Below are 20,000 nucleotides of genomic sequence, written 5' to 3' on the forward strand. Positions count from 1 at the left end.
CCGCCCCGCCTTTTTTGCCCGGTGCTCATGACGCGCTACGGAACCTCAACCGTGCCGGGGGACCAAGCAGGGCATAGCTAGCGGCATAGGAGCCGACTCGGCGTCAGCGGCTTCGTGCCGCACTGGAGTGATCCAATATGTGGTTCCGCACGTTCCACCACTTCTCCGTTCATTTCCAATACTGATCGTGAAACACCATGAGCAGCAGGATGTTGAGGTCCGGAATTCGAAGTGAAATTTTTGATTTGCCTGTTCCTAGTCGTCATGGGAAAGAAAGGCAGAAATAAGAAAGAGATTATTCCCTGAGAGCTTGTCCAGTACCACCAGTACCAGAAATGCATCTCCTTCGCCTAGCGCGATAGCTCTACCTGGCGCTGGCGTGCCGCCTTGCATGCAAGCGAAGCGCTATTGGCGGCAATAAATAGCTCACTGAGCGATGATTGATGCAGTCAGTCAGTGCCCTCGATTGTTCCAGAGAGAAGGATCATGGCGCCCCAGAACCGTGACATCCAGCAGCAGCATCTCCTTGCGTGCGAGAGACTTCTATGCCAGCCGTTATTCCCGGCTCTGTTATGAAAGAAAGCGGCAGCTAAAGCAAATCTAAAGCAAGGTTGCTTTTTGCTTCTTATTCTTAGCCAACCAACCACTTGGTACCAGGGTTAGCTGTTGCGCTTTCAAAGTAGAAGAGTGGTCTCTTAGAAGTGGTAGTGTAAGAAGCGCGCTATCCTCTTTGTCTTGAAAGAAAGTGAGTAAGCGTAGCGAAGCGTATACGTTAAGTAAGTAAGCGGCGTAATAAGCCGGCCTTTGTTGAAAGAAAGTCAGAAAGTCCCCAATTGAACGCCGAAAGAATAAGGTTTTTTATTTCCTTGTCCCGGAATAGAACATATGATTGAATGAAGTGGCTGGTGTGGCGAGAAAAAGAAGTGGTTGGTCCCATGCACCATGCCTGCTGCCTGCTCTTGTCATGCAGGCTCCCCACGCTGAATAACATGGGGGCAGTTTGCCTTTGGCAAAGATGGGGAAGACCTGCTCGCTGACCCCTCTCTTCCTATGGACGACAAAAAAAAAGCGGGGTGCTCCCTTTTACTCATCTATATCTATAGGGCGTATAAGACTGGATTTGCGGCAGTCAAGGTCTGTATAAGCGATAAAATGGGCGCCCTTGTACCTGTTCTAGTTCTGGCAGGGCTCCTGTTCTATCTAAGCGGGAGCGGGGCCCCTCTCTGATAAGGAAGGAAGGGCAACCGTTCAGAATGAAGGGCGTGTGTGGAAGCGAGCAGGCAGGAATGAAGGCTGCGAACGAGACAATTTGCCACCTGGTGTAGTGGTGCTTCGACCACATAAATCAGGAATATAGAAATAAAAATTCGATGAGAAAGAGATACATAATAGATGTTGTTATATATGAGGAAGCGAAGAGGCCAGCGAAGAAAAGAGACGGAATATATAGCCCTACGGGAGAGAGTGGTCTATGATCAGCTAGCTCATAGTTGCTTGGTTGCTGGGCTTCCTTTCCGCAGCTTCTCAGGAAGATCTCGGACTTAGTCTATTTACGAAAAAAGAAGCGAAGTGGACTTTGCCTTGAACGAACGATTCTTTCTTAAGATACCGTCGATCGAAACCCGGACCATAAGAGCCATAAACAAAGTCAAAAATCTCCTAAAATTGATACTTGCTTTTCGGGCGAGAGCTCTCACTCCGCTTTTCTTTCTATTCTATTGAATTTTCATGAGAGCCTTCTTTCTTATTCTACGAAAATCTCCTTTCGATTTGATTTTGATTGATTGAAGAGCTGAGCGCCCGTCTGATATACGAAAAAAGATGCGCTTCCAAATAAAAAAGAAAATAGTAGTTTGTGTGAAAATCAGGGCGCCGGAGGTGCCTGCTATCGCCTTTTCGGTGTGATAGCCCCAATCCACGTACGATTCACACGAGTTTCATTCCGTCACTGACGAACGATTCTTCCTTTGTTGAGATAGAGTCGACAGACTAAGCACCAACTAGATCGCCTATGAACAAAGTACGCACAAAGACATTTGAAACTCATTTCTGTGGCCGATTGATTCACAAAATGAAGTCCTCGGTTAACAGATAAGGGCGACAATAAGACAAATTGAATCAAGAAATGAACTTTGCCAGGAGAAGGATCCTTAGCCAGGATAAGGAGAAGAAGGGCCGCTTTTCTTGTAACGAATCTATTCCACCAAGCCCTGAGCAAATTCAATTATTACAGCCGTTGGCCGCGCCCTTTAGAGTAAGTAAAGCGCGGTAGCGCAGTAGTTTGATTGCTGGGTAAGGAGTGCTATCGCACGTGGTTGGAAAGGACTCAAAAGGAATCAAGAACCGGAGTGCAAAGCGGAAAGGGATTGACTTGGTTCACTGATAGTCTCGCTCGCGTATCACCCGCTGGCGGATCGGCCGCTCTTCCCTTTCCCTCTGGATTGTGGTTCATCCCTCACCTGATCTACGACCACCCTCGCTCGTGTACATGAGCCCGCTCTATTCGATACTGCTTTCTTTACTCGACTTGTCTATATGGTCCTGTTGTATATGGACTCGACTCGCACTAGTGACGCTGTGCATAGCACATATCCGAAAGCGCAGATGGATGCTTTTTATTGTCAGCTTTAAGTGTTGTCCGAACTTTTTTAATATGAACCTTGGCCATGGCCACCACCTTCTGGTACATAGCTGCCACCTCTGCATCTCCGATGACAATATCGTCACCCAAGATAGCATAGGCAGTAAACCGGGATCCCGGATCCACTAACTCAGCACTCAACCACACGGTGTTGTGGTGTGCTAGAGTGAATAATGGCCAGGAACCGTAGAAAGCAAGTGGTTGTCCCGTGCCGAACGCCACCATACAGTGACCTTCTCGGCGATGGGCCAACGCTCTAAACATATTGGCTACAAGCCCAGAGCCCACCCAAGCAGCTGCAAGAGCTCCGCCGAATACACCGATTAACATCTTTCCAAGAAGCATAGCTGGAAAGGTATCGGTTGCGGCTTTGAGATCAAAACAAAACTAATGATTAAGACCCAAATGCAGTATCGAGCCAATGGCTTACACTGATCGTAGGTCCCATCCATGGGGATCCACCGAAGTGTATCCATGGCCCAATCATGGGCTGGTCTCAATAAAGACTGTTTAAGCGGATTCCAAACACGCGAAGCTTTCCAGCTCCCTCCATTTTCTCAGCCAAACGGCCTGGGATCAATACTAACGTGGAGTTGTCATTGGGTATCACATCTTTAATATGATCTTGATCCACTTGTGAACACAATGTCCATAACTTCCACCAACATTCCCAACTGCTCTGAATGGGTTCATCTAGACCACTAGGGATAGGATAAATATCCCTGCGTCTAAAGAACACACCCGCGCAGTCAATCAATCCAAAATTGGTTGACCAATCAGACAGATTAGGAGAGCTAACTTCCGCCGTCATGACCCTAAACCAGTCATACGGAGCAGCTAACTCAGTGCTTTATGAGGCTTGGAAAGCGTTCTTCCCCCATCTACCTGAACCTTTTTTTAGGGACTGAGGACCAAGTTGGCCTCCAGCGGAAACCTATCTCCATAGGTTTCTTTAGGTAAGATGGAATATATCTCTCAAACAAAGGGACTGCGTACTCCTTGTAGAGCTCACCGAGCCCTTCGAGCAGTTCGTCGACTTCTACCCGTCGAGCTATCCCTTTCAAAGGATACCTGGCCCGGACCAACAATATCAACTTAGAAATGGAGAAGAACGACAGGTCGAGTTGGACAAGGCGGTCAGCCTTGCAGTCTCGCATCCTGATCATCCTACGATGGAACTCCGGGATGCAGCGAGGTATACCATCTCGAGAAAGTGAGATTGAGACAAATTAGCGGGTTTCCTTCTCAAAGGTCCCACCATAGTTATAAATGAGGGCATGCCCACATGTGGAAAGGTATAAGGCAGTATTGTTCCACCCCCCCTTCGTCTAAATCTCACAACCCACCTAGTGAATAAGTAGATCGCAACACATATCTCTTTGGAAAGACTACCAGTGACGGCTAGCTGGATAGGTTGAGGAAGCAAAGGAAAGCTGTTTGGCGGAACTACAGCCCTATAGAAAAAAGTTGGAGAGGGTGGTCGCAGATCACCAGTGGAAAACCGGACAAACTTCGGCAGACCCCCACGAGCGGTGATGCAGGGGCGGAGAACACATTTGTTCCAAGCCCAGACATTACCCAAGCAAACTTTCTAGGTTAAACAACCCTTGTACTATCACGCCCTGAAATGACAACGGAAATCTATCCGTTGCAGCCGATAAATCAAAGCTAAACAAGCTTTTGATCTTCTTTAACCTGGCCAAAGGTGCGGTTTGATTAAAGGTACCGTCCATTGGTATGGTACGAAGAACCTTCATGCACCAATCATGTGCAGGACGCAGTAAAGCCTGCTTGCTTTAAGGAATTTGGAATGGCGAAAACTCGCACTTTTCCAGCACCTTCCTCCAACAATCCAAGTCTTCCGACTGGATATTTCACCATAGCGTCATCATCATCTAACCAGTAGTTACTATCACGCAGAGTTTACATACAATACAACTAACTAAATGTCAACAATGACGTCATAGCCGCAGCAGCCTTACAATAATTCGATTCCAGATCGACAGCTATAGGTACACATAATAATTGGTAAACCGAGAAAGGAATCAAAAGACTCAGTTGGCTTTCCGGGAAAACAATACGTGGATAGAAGAAGTAACTAAACAAAGGGGTGAAATATCGCGCGGCCCATTCCTTGTTCTCCTGCCGAAATGGCTACAAACGGGAGGGACGTCAGGGTCTGTGAGGCTCTGAAAGACCAGAACCCTTGCTTTATCCCATAATGATATGGAGAATATCTCCCATATCATACGGTGGAATGGGGATTTTGAATTTCCTTTACACAGGGAGCCCCATCCTTCACCGGTGAGGATGACCACACGGGTAACCAACGCAAGCCGACATTCATAGGAGTATCAAACAAACGTGGGCAATACCTCTCGGCAAGACTGACGCATTGGTCGCGCAGATCAAATAATCTCTTTTCTGGCACGACCGATGGAGGAGGGGGCTCCCCACGTCTCGTACCCGTAATTAGTCTTCTTATAAACTAATATAAAACGGAATAAACTCAATTTCGAAAGAAAAAACTTTACGAGACGGTCGGCCTTTTCATCCCTGCGTGAAATCATCTTACGATGAAAGGCGGGAATGCATCGCGGAAGTCCGGAACATGTCAAAGACAGGGGAAACGGAAGGGGAGAATGGCGATCAAAACGCCCACCGTAGTATGTCATAAGACATACGGCGGACTTAAATAAAGTGAAACATTCAACCACCCCCCCAAAAAAAAGCGGAACCGAATGAACCATCGTACAAAGAGGTATACCGCAATAGACCGCTCCTTAGTTAGACTACTGAAGAGGCATAATTTGACTTTTGTGAAAAGCCCAATTATGCGGCGAGCGAGACAAGCTACCTCCGCCATGAACGCAACTGGAGCCTTTCCAAAACCCAAAACATTAAATAATGGTTAATGGTTTGCGAAATAAAGAATTCATGATTCATTTTTGAATCAGTTCTTTACACCAATGTACGTTCAACTCACCCTATTGCGACCTTTTTAGGGGCCAATTGTTTAGTAGTTGGGGGCGTCCAAGATGCTAACCTTGGATAAACTGACCACTCAGGTTTGGGCGAACCCAAACCCAACCAGCCAGTCTCGAGGTTAACCGTATTATACATCGCTGCCAACACGGTCGCCTCTAGACACACAAGAACAACAAAAGTCGAAAAGACTAAGAAGACGTCTTGTCGCTCAGGTGTGCGGTGGTGCAAACCACCCACTCAAGGAGCGGAGCCAGAGATGCCTGTATTATACGAGTTTGCTGGGCCGAAGATTTATTTTCTTTTTTAGCTGGGTATACGGTGTTGCTTACTGAGAAGATTCGCAATAGTGGATGCGTTGACAAAGGACGCGCATGACGTTACCTATCTTCGTACTGTTCTAACAAGCTTGCAGCAGTTTCGCGAGCATTCACCTTATGATAAAAATTTCATTAAACTGATCGGCTTCAATGACCGATCAAGATTTTGAGTTTGTATTTGAGCAAGGAGCCTCACGTTGGCTTTGAAGCAGCTGCATGGGAATGACGCATACATTTTGTAGACGTGGTTCGGTTATTCACTTGGAGTTGCTTGTTTATAGAAAGGTAAGGGTGGTCTACGATCAGCGCTTGTTGCCGGAGTTTGCTTGAAGACTTTCTCGCATGATCAATGAAAGATCTTTCCATAACTTGGAGCTGATTTGAGAAGCATATGCCATCCACTCATGCACGTCATGCAAGTATTTACTTCTGATGAAGTTGGCCCACCACCCCTTTTATCACAGTCCAACACATTCGCATTTTGAATGATTTATCGACGTCCATCAGACTTCTAATTCCTAAGCCACCTTCCTCCTTAGGAAAACAAACTGATGACCAACTAATCCAGTGATGTTTTTTAAAATTCTATTTCTCACCCCATAGAAAGTCCGCCATCAAAACCTCGATTTTCTCAATCACCTTCTTAGTGAGAAAGATTAGGGAAATAATTTTGCTGAAAGTAGGTGTAACGGCATGCTGCTTAAAACATGTTTAATAAGCACTATTTTACCCCCTTCAGAGAACACTTTGGCCTTCCTCTGAATCTTTTCAATAAGATCCATAAAATATTCATAACGAGCACGTCCTTTGAAGATTGGAGCTCCTAAGTAAAACAAAGGGAGCTTTTCCCGCTGGAAGCCTGCGCTGTGCTGAATGATAGACGCCCTAGCAGGAGATGCCTTATCCGAAAGGATGAAAGAGCTCTTTTCATTGCTGACTTTTTGCCCAGACGCTTTTTCATACCTTTCCAAGAATGGTTTGAGTGCAGAGATAGACTTTTGACTTCCATTGGTGAAGAGAATAGTTTCATCTGCGTAAAGTAGGTGGCTGATTGGTTGACAAGCACGAGGGCTTCTTTAGAAGGCTTTCATTTTGCCTTCAAGCATAAGTTTAGACCTAGACTAAGAACCTCTTCTGCAATAATAAACAAACTTGGTTAGAAAATAACCTTGTCTGAGACCTCTAGACGTTGTCCGACAATCCACACATTTCCCCGTTCACCATAACTGAAAACCAAGAGCTAGTGATACATCTCCTGATAATATCTGTAACCAGATCAGAAAATCCTTTCCTTTCCAAAACATACGGTATATAGTCCCATTCCAATCTGTCATAGGCCTTCAACATGTCTAATTTTATGATAACATTGTAGCCCAGCACCTTTCTATCCAGATCCAGCATTAACTCATAGGCCAAAGAAATGTTTTTTGAAATATTCCGGCCTTTTATGAAAGCTCCTTGCTCTTCTGAGATGATCTTAGGGAGCAGCAAGCGTTGCCTAGAAGCAATTCATTTAGAATCTTGGTAAGAAAATTACATAAGCTCAGGTGCGCTTAAAGTCTGATATGGCTGCCAATGCCAATGCACAAAGTATCTGTATCTCATCTGTACACGGTGGCACCCTAAGCAATTAGACGAACTCTAACCACGAGTTCGCCCTCAACCATAAACGTGATTGCACTACTTCAACTGTATACCTCATGACCCGATCCGGTAACGGACGCGGACAAGGACGCCGACGAATCAAATCATAGCAAAGGCCGCCATCTTTCTGAAATTGACTTTATTGGTCTTTCCGATCCGGTCTAAGACAGACCGCAGGAGGTGCATTGCCAGTTGCTCCCAAGTCAAAGAGAAGTCGCAACAGGCTTCTTCATACCATCGGACATAGCGTACTAAGGACTCAACCCAATATCTGAGCATCACCTTTTCCAGAAAAGACTCCCCATCTTATGTGAGCTTACGCTCCAAATCCTCCCGCATCCAGACATATATGTGTGGAGAACGGCAAGATTCCAAAAGAAAGTGCCTCACCATACCAAGGTGGTAGCATGTAACTACTAATCCATCCGGAAAACCAAGCCAGATGGAGAAAGGCAGTGGTATGATTCCACCAGGTGAGAAGGCCACAAGAACATGACGGAACCAATGCCGGTTATACCCAGGTAGCTTGTCTCCTTCGGCGCAGTTGAATAAGGCCGGTACCCCGCACCCCGTAAGCGTAATGAAACTCTTAACGAAGTGCAGTTTACGGATCGTAACACAGGCATCCAAGCCACGCTAAATCGGGTTGACCGTATCATTTTAACAGATACAGGGGAGTTGTCCCGCTCCAGAATTAGGGCGGCCATTAGGCTGCCAAAGCCCCGATATAAGAAGTTAGCGTCTTAGCTAGGCGCCGGCAGGCCCAACTGGTCCATAATATCCCTATAAACCTTCGCAACCTTATCGTCTCCTATGACGATATCATCGCCTAGAAGAGCGTAATTGCGAAAAGTCCGACCGGGGTATACCTGTTCGGCACTGTACCACACAATTACATGATGGCACAATTTAATTTATTTTTTTATCTGGCCAAGAAGAAAGATAGCCAAGGGGTTGCCCAGCATTGAAACACACAAACTTTGGACCAACACGACGATCTTTACTCGCCGGGGCCGAAAAGACATTCGTGCCAAGGCCAGAAAGAACCCATGCAAAAGCAACTAAATAATTCCAGATCGCTGAAATTATGACAGCTTGCACATTGAGAGGGAAGCGATCAGTTGCAGAAGACAAATCATAACTAAATAAACAACATGTCTTCCGAAGACGCGAAAGCGGCTTCAACTGATCAAAAGTCCCGTCCATAGGGATGCGAGACAACACTTCCATACACCAATCATGGGCAGGTCGAAGCAGAGCCCTAATAAGGGCATTAGGTATCGCAAATACACGAACCTTACCTGCTCCTTCCTCCAACAAACCGAATCTCCCTACAGGGTACATTGGTTGAAGCTCATCATCACTAAATCCTCCACCGCATCGCTTAAGAATGTCCATTCATGTGCCATAAGCAAATGGTTGGAGACCACTTAAAGCGGCTGCGGCCCGACAATAGATAGAATCCACTGAAGCAACATGTTGATATATACTCCAAGGAAACGATCCAAAATCAGGAGAGTCAACCCGGGTAGTCAACTGACGGAAAATAGAAGTAACAGAAGAGCGGTACAATGTACCGAGAGGCCCAATCTCTGAAATCCATCGTGAATGGCCATAATCGGCTAGGACTCGAAGGACAGATTTTCTCTTCCCCAAGAATAGAAGCCTTATCCCAAAGGGAGACAGCAAATATCTCCCAGATCATGCGGTGGAATGGCGATTTAACAAAGCCACTCACACCCACTGCGGAATCCTTAACAGGAGATGATGACCATTGAGGTACCCACCGAAGTCCAAGATTCATTGGAATCTTAAGAGCATGTGCGCCGGAAGGCGCTCCTCACGAGATCCAATGCAATCGCCCCTAGTGAATTAAATAAATCCACAGGGACAGAGGATGGCTTCCAACCAATGGAATCATACCCAAAACCACCTTTCTTTCTAACAAGGATCAGTTTGGATATAGATAAGAAAAATAAATTAAATTGTAGAAGCGAACCAACTGATCCGCCTCACCATCTCTCCTCAAACTCTTCTTTCTATGAAATGAGGGAATGCATCTAGGGATTCCCGAGCGGTTAAGTGAGACGGGGAATGGAGACCGGTAAATGAATCTGTTTTGATGAATTACCGTAAAATCGTTGGAGACAACCGCACTAGACTTTATGTAAAATGCGGTTCCCAACCATCCCATTTTCTTCCTAGTCTGACAAAGCCATCGGGCGAACAAGTAAGAGGCAATACAACCTTCCTTGGTCAAGCGGCTGAAGAGGCATAGTTGAACTTTTATGAAAAGTCAAACTATACGCCGAGGTTTGGAACACTTTGCCACCTACGCACTGAGCACCGTTCCAAAATGGAAAATAAAGCACGATAAGAAAAATTTTCATTTAGTTGAATTCTTGCCGCTTTCATTCTTGTCGCGGTGGGCAGAACGTAAGCCTCGCCCTATTCAAGAAAGTTTCCTTCCTCGAGGGGGGGGCATCCCAGTTTGCCAAACCAGGATTTCTATTCCTCTTACTGGACGACCCGACTTGTGATCAAGTCGCCGAGAAAGGATTGGCGTCTCCCAAGTAATACATCTCTGCCTTTACTTACTCTAAACTAAAGGGCGCGCCCTGGCCGAGTAAGTAAGGGCACATCGAACAAGAACTTTGAGAACTATCCGACTATAACTAAGTAAAGTTACGTCAGATACCCAAAGGGTGCTCAGGATGCGCGGCGGTTGGCTAAACCGCCCACCCGGGAAGGCAATGAACCTTCCCCAGGTGCCTGGAATAAGCTAATAGGCCTAAAATGGGAAAAAGAAGCAGGATCCTCTATTTTAGGGATTAAAGTAATGATGGTGGCATTAATAGCTCTAGGCGCTCGTTTAGAGCCCTGAAGAATTCCACAATCGCCTTGTGAAGGTCTTCTTTTTGAATCTCCCAGCAGCCAATGTTCTAATGACCAGAAAACCAGTCTGGACCCGGAGCTCCATCTGCTTCCATATTCCAAACAGCTTCCTTTATTTCATCCAGTGTTGGAAGGGCTGTCAGGTCAGAGTCGCCTTGTCCGATTCAGTAATGAAATGGGAGAATCAACTTGCTGGTCGTAGATCACTCATCTTTAACATGGGAATCCGAAGAGAGGTTGAAATAACTCCACGGCTCCGGCTTTGATTCTCTCCCGATCTTCCACCCAAGAATTTTCCTCCTACTTTTCTCCTGATGTGGCTTCTTCTTTTTCTCTGCATGACAGTCAAGTGAAAGAACTTAGTGTTCTTTTCACCTTCAGCCAACCATTTCACCCTGGACTTCTGCCTCCAAAAGGTCTCTTCCTGAAGTAGAGTTTGCTGATACATAACTTTAGCATCTCTGAGCTTCCTGAGATTTTCATCACAGTTATTCACTTCTAAGTCGTGCTCTCTAGCCAAGACGTCGTCTTCTGCATTTCTGACATTTTGGAAGACATTACCAAATACATTACGATTCCTTACTTTTGAGTCTTCTTTAAGTCTTCTTAACTTGAAGGCGAATTTGCTTAGTTCACTCCCATAAGCTGGACCATCCCAGGATTGTTTAACCATATATAAAAATGGATCGTGAGACAGCCACATTTTCAACAATTTTAAACTACCCTAAACTGAGAAGCTTAAAAATGGATGAGAAGAGGGGCATGGTCGGAAGAGAGCCTTGCCAAATGCTGCACTTTCAGGTTGTTCAGTGAGTTCACCCACTCCTTGTGTTGAAGAACCCTGTCCAATCTGGCCCAGATAGACCTTGCACCTTCTTGGTTATTACACCAAGTTCATTTTCTACCAGCGAAGCCACCATCCACTAGCCCCAGATTTTCAACACAACTACGAAACTCATAGATAGCATTTTAGTCCGGACCCGCACCCCCAATCTTCTCATTCGGATTTTTGATGATATTTAAATCACCAGCAATCATCCAGGGAATAGAAAGTGACTGAGCAATAGCATGCCTTTCCTCCCAAAGCAACCTCCTTTCTACTCTGTTGCATTTAGCATATATGAATGATGCACAGAAAAATCCATTCAGAGGTTTATATCGTACCTTAAGAGAGAGAATCTGATCTGCTACAACCGAGTCAAGCACTTCGATGCATTCATCCCAGAAAAGCCATATTTTATATATGAAATTCTCATTAGTGATGGGTTTAGAAGATTGCCTCAATCTGATATAAATTCTTTCACATTCTGATGCATTGATCATAGGCTCTGAGATGGCTACTATACAGCATCTATTCTGGCGAATCCACTCCTTTAATCTACGGCCCCCAATAGGGGGGGCTTAGTCGCCCGCCTGATGTTCCATACCAGAACGCTATCCATTAATTGGATAGCTTTGCTCTGCCTCATCTGTGGTCCTAACTTTGGACCTAGTAAGCATCCTTTTCCCCAACTTCTGAAGCAGCAGCCTCTTTCCGGATTTCTTGGCATTGTCTTCAAACAGACCTTCATCTTCATCTCCTGACATCTCTACTCCGTAAACATTCGTAACCAAGTTGTTAACTTCTCTCGAGAGAGTTTTTTTAGCTTCTCAATAGCCTGATCGAGAGTTAGATTGTTAACCCAATCTTCAAGAATCTCGGCTTTATTAGGGCTGCATAAAGGGGAACTTTTTTCACTTTTTAAGCCCCTCTTCAGCATCTCAAAATGATCACCCTCCATAGCTGCATCCACTGGATTATCTTTGAGAATAGCTTCACGTCGAGTTCTCTCTACTGTCCGACGTTGGCCCTCCTCCTCAGAGATGAAACTCACTGGTGTAACTGCATCCCCATCTAGATGCTTACCAAACTCAGTCTTCTCCTGCAGAGAGTCGTTCACCACTATAAACTCATTAGGATCATTCCTCAAGGAATCATTTATTTTGGCTCCATCTTTCCCTGTGTCTATTGAAGTTGCAGTAGTTTGATTTCCCTCTGATCTGTCCAACTCCTTCCCCGCTTCAGTAACAGCAGTCTTTATTAACTTCTCCAATCCAAGAGCATTCTCCGACGACGTTGCACCCATATCTTTGTTTTTATCTTCTTGCAAAACGAGCCCCTTTTTCCTTCCTCACCCTTTCTTTCTCTTATTTGTAGAATTGATCTTGGATGTGAATGTCTTTTGCACCCATTGCTTAGTAGAGATCTTTTCGACCTTTTTGTTGACGACAGCCACTTATTAGTAAATGGAGATCATGGCCTTGCTTGCGACAGAAACTACAGAAACCAGGAACTTTTTCGTATATTATCTGCTGCCATCTCCCTAACTTACCACACTTGCCCATTCCAATCCAGATCTTCTCTGGTCTCGGCTTCTCTAGATCATTCTCAACGCAACCCCTAGCTGCGCTAGGTCTCGAGAGTATTTTAGTCGGCCCGTCAATCTTCAAAACTTTTCCGATAGCTCCTGCAATAGATCTGAGGCATGATTCATTAAAGAAATTCAAAGGAAGATGAGGGAGAGAGATCCACACCGGTGCCAATGCAGATTCAGTTGCTGGATTAAACTGCTGGATTAAACCGCGTCCAACGAAAGAAAGGAAAAGCCTATTAATGACCCAGGTCTCCTTCGTCCAAGCCTTTATAAAATCTTCCTTGGAGGAAAATCTGATCATAACGTGCCTAGGGTCCATCAACCCCACTTGCACTGCTGTTGTGATCATCCATTTTTCTCTAAGATGGGCCTTAATCGGAAGGACGACTTGCAGAAAATTTTGCGATCAGGCAATACTGTAGAGGGAGCTATGTATTCCGTCTCTCGACCATCCCTTGATCCTAACCCCCCTATTGACGTAAAGGGTGACAGCTAGCTCGACCAGCCGGACAACAAGTAAAGGGGCGTAGGTAATGGAACAGATAGTGCCGGCACCGGTAGGGCTTGCTCCACCTCTATCGAATCGATTGGATCCTCCCGATTCTCCTCATCATTTTCGTCACGGACCTTGCTCTTTCATAGCGATTCAATCTTGGCTATGACACGAGGCAAAAAAAAATGTATTTTTCGTGTTCCAATCTCATTATGTCCCATGTCCTTCTCCAAGGAGTATAGAAATGAGGAGGTGCATTGCCGATAGCAAGGGCACTAAACTAACAATTTGGAATAACCAAACGGGGCAGCAAAAGGACTGACGAGGTGGCTCTCGTCGAGCTTGTTGATCCGGAATTTCACTCTTGTTGCCTAATAAAAAAGGCTTTCCAAACCACAACAAGGTAGCCCAAAGTCAGAACGATGCACATCAGAACTGCGAGTCCGATCACCAGCAGAGTGATGACTTTCAGGAAGGCTACGAAGCCGATTCCTGCCTTGCACAATTGTTCAGGGTCACCGGTACCACCCGTCTTGCACGACCAACGAATAGCATATTCTCAGATTTCCCGTAGAATAATATACACTGGTGAAGTCGTAGGCGACCGATTCATTCGAGTGGCGTAGCAGCAGCTAGTCCAGCCTTTGAAGCCTCAATCCCTCGCTAAATTGGGACGGGATATGATAGAACCTTCTTTAGGATGAAACCTCCCGTCTTCAGAGATATGTAGTACGCTCGAAATCCCGAAATGCCTTCCTCTTCTCCAGCAGCGGCGGAGTTGCTTATGAAAACCTTGAAATCCTGATATGATAGATCTGTTGCGGACGGACCCGCCCTTGAGAGATGTTTTCGTGAAGGACGACAACCACGGGGAAGAAGAGCTCCTTAATAGTCTCCTGCTTTCTCGGTTGTGATCGTAGACCACCCTCTCCCGAGATTTTTCTATTCCTTTTCGTTCCTGTTTAACCAACCATCGGGCTTTGAGCTATCCCGTATCGGAGAGAGAAGAGAGGCATTCACATTCGGGAGCTCACAGAGCTTTCTCTCCTAGTGTAGCGGCGAAGGGAACAAGTTGCCGGAACTTCAACAGCGAGTTCGTCCTCGGGTAGGACGATAACAGATTGAACGAGAACCTAGACGAGAGATAGATGCCTGTTGCCCTCTGTCGTGAGCTACCCATGGAGACGGCCGACATGCTGCGATCAAATGACTAAGACTAGGTTAGGTACGCAGCTTTTTCTCTTTTCCTGAACCCCTGACTGCAGCCCTGATCTTAGCAAATCCGAGAGCGATCAGCGAGAAGAAAGAGCCACATGCGGAACACTTGATTATTTAAGCTCAAAGACCCCGCCAAATTACTCTTTCTTCGAGGGCAGTCTTCCAGCTCTAGTTCACACCGGAGGGAACCCTAAAGATGAAAGCACCCAAACATCGATTGGGGAGGGGGGGTAGCTGTGGTGGTAGTTCCCCAGAGCCCCACTGCCCCCCGACCACCGATCGGGGGAAAGCGTCACGTGAACAACAAGGTGAGAAAGAGAGGCGACCCAACATAACTAACAAAACTGCTTGTTGAGGTAGCTACCTACCCGGCAAGTCGAGAGGAATAAGAGGATCCAGCCAGTAAGGGAAATTCCATTGAATTCAACACTGTCTCAATGTGAAGCAGCACCCTTATTTTTTTTTCGTCTGAATATTCAGGAGCTAAGACCATTCCAATGCCCCTTTTCGCCATGCATAAACTGAACCGGATAAGCAAGCACGAAAATGAAAGCTTTAATAAAAGCGCGGATACGCCCAATACATCGAAACTCATTGCCCATGGATAAAGACCGTTTCGACATCAAAAACAACAAAAACGAAAGCTTTAATAAAAGCACGGATTCGGAATTGTAACCAAGCATCCCCATTGGTTCTATACCCGATTCATAACTAGAGCATGCAGCCGATAATGGAGACAGATATATAGAAAGTGTGCAGTGATGGATCTTTATAGGTAGCCAGTCTTTACTTAACTCGGCCCAAGCGAGAACCAAGCAAGTCCTTCCGCGAAGAAGTGCCGTCCTGAGCGCTAACAGAGACGGAATATTTCATGTTGCCTTGACTCTGCCAACCCCTAAGAATTTGGCGAAGTAGTTTGATTGCTGGATGCGCTACCGCGCTTTACTTACTCTAAAGGGCGCGCTAGCCGTTGCTTGGCGACTTACTCTAAAGGGCCGCGGCCAACGGCTGTAATAATTGAATTTGCTCAGGACGGCACTTCTTCGCTGAGGGAGTGGATTCTTTGCTCCCATGCCTTTCTTGGTCGGACCAACCCAACCGGCGATGTTAGACAAGTCTTTCTTCATTTTTAGAGCATGAAGCGGAACTGCGGAACTACAGGGATGAAATTCAAAGTGTTTCTTACGATTACGCCCAACAGCCCACTTGAGCAATTTGCCATTCTCCCATTGATTCCTATGAATATAGGAAACTTGTATTTCTCATTCACAAATCCATCTTTGTCTATGCTGCTAACTCTCAGTTTGGTCCTACTTCTGGTTCATTTTGTTACTAAAAAGGGGAGGGGGAAACTCAGTACCAAATGCTTGGCAATCCTTGGTAGAGCTTATTCATGATTTCGTGCCGAACCCGGTAAACGAACAAATAGGTGGTCTTTCCGGAAATGTTAAACAAAAGTTTTCCCCTCGCATCTCGGTCACTTTTACTTTTTCGTTATTTCGTAATCCCCAGGGTATGATACCTTATAGCTTCACAGTTACAAGTCATTTTCTCATTACTTTGGGTCTCTCATTTCCGATTTTTATTGGCATTACTATTGTGGGATTTCAAAGAAATGGGCTTCATTTTTTAAGCTTCTCATTACCCGCAGGAGTCCCACTGCCGTTAGCACCTTTTTTAGTACTCCTTGAGCTAATCCCTCATTGTTTTCGCGCATTAAGCTCAGGAATACGTTTATTTGCTAATATGATGGCCGGTCATAGTTCAGTAAAGATTTTAAGTGGGTCCGCTTGGACTATGCTATGTATGAATGATATTTTATATTTCATAGGAGATCCTGGTCCTTTATTTATAGTTCTTGCATTAACCGGTCCGGAATTAGGTGTAGCTATATCACAAGCTCATGTTTCTACGATCTCAATCTGTATTTACTTGAATGATGCTACAAATCTCCATCAAAGTGGAACAAAATTTATAATTGAACAAAAGCGAGGGTGGTCCCTAACAGATTCAAGGCAGGTGAGCTTACCGAGTTTACGAGGTGAAGGAGCGAGCGGAGGGAGCCACTTTCTTTCCCCCTTTTCGAAAAAAAAAAGATTCCTAAATGGTCAAAGTCTATCTTGTCTTTACCACGAGTCATTTTCCTTGGCTAACAAACAAAAAAGTTTTGCCCAGGCCAAAAAGCCGTATCGCGCTAGGCGCTCACCTTTTTTGGCTTCTTCAATTGTCTTTCTCCCTCATAGAGGAAATAAGTAAGGTGGTATACCATAATTATCCGCTTATTGGAACTCCTTCTAATGACCTATGCATTCTGTTATCATTTCCAGTTGGACGATCCGTTAATCCGGAAGAAACGAGCTCTTTCCATTTTGATTTTAGGGCAGTCGCTCTGCCTTGGAGCAGATGAAGCCTTCCTTCTTTCTTATCGGTCCGCTTTGGCTCCTGATCTTGAGCTCGCTGTTCTTGGCCTTAGGCTTGGCTTCTTCTTGGAGTCCTTGCCTTTTCGAGACTGACGGCCCTTGCCCTTGGCCTGGTCTCGACTCCCCCTGGCTAAGTACTTTCAATGACGCAGGCTAGCTGCCTGTGCCGCCCCCCCCCTATCTAGTAAGTAAAGGGACATTTTGGCGCTGGTTGGAGCCCCTTCATGAAATCGAAGAGCCGGTCCTCTTCCGTCATATCCAAAATGTCCAGGGAGAACTACGAAAGATGGCCTTCACATACTCGCGTATGGGGCCTGTTTGCTTCAGGCTCATCAACATGGCGGACCACAACCGGGCAGGAACCCTCAATTCTGCCTGAAACTCGTCCCCCAAATTGATCTAATTGCACTTCACGCTCCGCGTTCTTTACGTCTTTTGGTCCGCCACCAGAACTTGGCTGAACCATCAAGATAGATGGCAGCCGTATTCACCGACGCCTCCTCGGACGTTGTCCGACAAGCCGCTCCATATCCCATTGTTCTCTAACGCCTTAGCATCTCGGGTGCCAACGAATGCCTTTGGTTTCGCTTGATTCGAACCATCTCCGTCGAGCCACTGCTTACGGCCTTCTTTAGTATGGTGACCTCGTCCGTCAGGCCACCCATTTGGGCTCGAAACACTTCCACGACCCCCTGTCCTTGGCCTTCCATCATGGTCCGCCTGACCAAACATCTTTCTCCAGAGAAGCCGCTCGAAATCTGTCCCTTCAGTTGTGTAACAAGGCGATCCACACGATCACGAGTCCGCTCCCGTCGAGCCTCTTCGACGGCACTAGCCTACGGGTTCTTCCCACTAGCCATGGCTTGGCCTAACCTTTGGCTCTGATACCACTTGTCAGCCGTAGGGAAAGGCAATGAAGGTCTTACTCTGGCTCTTTCCCTCCTCTTTCTCTTATTCCCTTGTGACTCTTCCCATTGGTTTTGATTGAAAGAGTCCGCATGAATAAGGAACTCCATTGGATGACACAGGATAGACGGCAGGGCAGAAAGAAGGCTCCTCAATCTAATAAAAAAGACATCCGAAGATCTCCCAAAAAGGAATCGAAACAGAAGGGCGCTATCTTAAGGGTCCTCCCGCGAAAGCTCAATAAAGAAGCAGACCAATTAGCAAAAGAGGCCAGGCCGCCTCAGGCGGACCCCGAGAAGGTTTTGGTCGAAGCTAGAAGACGGCTGGACGAACTGAAAGACAAGATGAGAGTCATTAAGTGGGCTGTTGAGGGCGCAGGTGTCATTGTGATGCCTTGCCCTTTTTCGCTCCTGCAATCAAACTAAAGCGCTAACGAGCAATCAAACAAAGGAAAGCCTTTATTGATTTGATATAAAATCGCTCACCCGGTGATCGTAGACCGCCCTTGCTCCAGTCAATCTTTCGCCTTTATTGATATGATATAAAACAAACAAGCTTACTAACCGCGCAACGGATTTATTGCTGGGCGTAAGTCAAATTTCGAAAGGTTTCTTGCTTGACTTTGAGAAAGAGAAATAAGTAGAAATAAGCGCTTATCTTTTATATTAGTAAAGGCGCGTTAGCGCAGCCAGCAAGCACTTGGTAATTATTAGTCAATTCTGGTTTGGGGCTTTCGCTTATTAGTAAATGGGAGATGCGCGCGCTAGCGCGCATCCATTTTTCAGCATGCTGCTAGCGCTTAACTGTTTACTAGTTTTTCAGCTTGCTCGCCCAGTGATCATTCTTTCTATAAGCGACGTAGCGATCCAAGAAATGCGAGCCATCCGGCTTTTTTATAGTTCCACAGCTCCTGCAACTCTACATTTTGAATAGTTCCTGCTGTGTGCCTATGCTGGTTCTTTCTTTTGCCAGGGAGAGCCCTAGGACGCTTGATAATATAGGCCGATGCCCTGTCAACTCCAGGGTCTGCGAGTAGGTCTGCTTCCAGGTCGGTGAATAGGTCCGCTCAATCTCTTTCTGTCCAATCTCCGGTGGTCACAATCCCCTAACCGGATCTCCCAGCACAATATCCATTCGTAGAAAGGAAGAAAAAAAAAGAAATTGACAGCGCAGATGAAAGTCTTTCCGCGCTTGGTCCGGTAACTTCATGGCTGATGGGCGGGTACCATTCAAAGGACTAGAGTTAGGGCAGTTGATAAGGTGACAGTGGCTGGCTGTCGAGCGTGCCCCAACACGCCCTCTTAGTAAGCAGCTTGCAGCGCTTCCCACTATGATTGATTGATGTCTTTCCTTCTTCAGTTTGCTTTCTCTCTGCGTCAACAATGGTGATTGGTTAGAAAAGAAATCGGCAAAGCCTTGCCTCGCCACAAACATCGAACCGGAAAGGGTGAAAGAACTTCCCTTGCGCTTGACCTCCGCCCTGGATCGCCGGATAGCCTCTCTCATTTATGTAACTTGACCCCCAAAAATGTCCCAGAACATGAACTGCCATAATCTACTAGTGATCCCGTAACTGCTGTTGATACTTGTGAGTCAGCCAGCCTTCAAAGGTGCCGAGGTACAGAACGCACTGGAACTAGAAAACTTGCCTTTTCCGTCAGCAATAGGACCACTCAATGCAACATTCAAAGAGAGGAAAGAACCGGTCTCTTTCTAAATACACTTAGGTCTGCTCCCCAAGAGGAAGGCTCTGAAAGAGAGTTCGACCTTTCCATTTGCCATTTGTTGCGCCATAAGTGAGTCAATGGGTCAATAGCCCTAGCCCTTCTGCGGGTCGTCTATCGTATCTCGTCCTTGGTCCAACTCCTTCCCTTTACTCTCTTTCTATAAAAAAAGCCCTTTCCCCGTTTTTAAATAAAAAGGGTTGCTTGTTGGGCTGGCCCTCGAACTGATGAACTGGCTCGCCTCTGTTAGTGACTAATCCTTCCGGTCAAACGCACAAGCGGGAACCTCCACTTTTCATCAAGAATTTTCGACATAATGGAAAAGAAATTTGATATTTTC

At 46.0% G+C, this 20,000-nt stretch overlaps 2 protein-coding genes across 2 annotated transcripts; one reads left to right on the forward strand and one right to left on the reverse strand.

The window, feature by feature from the left end:
• Positions 1–570: 570 nt before the first annotated feature.
• LOC149010169 (Mitovirus RNA-dependent RNA polymerase) lies at positions 571–8,335 on the reverse strand. Its single transcript, XM_089162409.1, has 4 exons — positions 4,220–8,335; positions 3,527–3,712; positions 3,171–3,369; positions 571–3,028 (listed from the first exon to the last, which is right to left on the reverse strand). The coding sequence occupies exons 1-4, from the start codon at positions 4,396–4,398 to the stop codon at positions 2,567–2,569; spliced, it is 1,026 nt and encodes a 341-aa protein (XP_089018535.1). The 5' UTR covers positions 4,399–8,335; the 3' UTR covers positions 571–2,566.
• Positions 8,336–11,308: 2,973 nt separating this feature from the next.
• Positions 11,309–17,032, forward strand: LOC149010170 (NADH-plastoquinone oxidoreductase subunit). Its single transcript, XM_089160568.1, is given in 4 exon segments — positions 11,309–15,950; positions 15,952–16,863; positions 16,866–16,953; positions 16,956–17,032. Coding segments are annotated over 4 exon segments (1,266 nt in total). The 5' UTR covers positions 11,309–15,746; the 3' UTR covers positions 17,018–17,032.
• The last annotated feature ends 2,968 nt before the right edge of the window (positions 17,033–20,000 follow it).

The sequence above is a fragment of the Hakea prostrata genome, chromosome 7 (assembly GCF_041222555.1).
Source record: "Hakea prostrata isolate BN-2017 chromosome 7, UWA_Hpros_2, whole genome shotgun sequence".
Lineage (NCBI taxonomy): Eukaryota > Viridiplantae > Streptophyta > Magnoliopsida > Proteales > Proteaceae > Hakea > Hakea prostrata.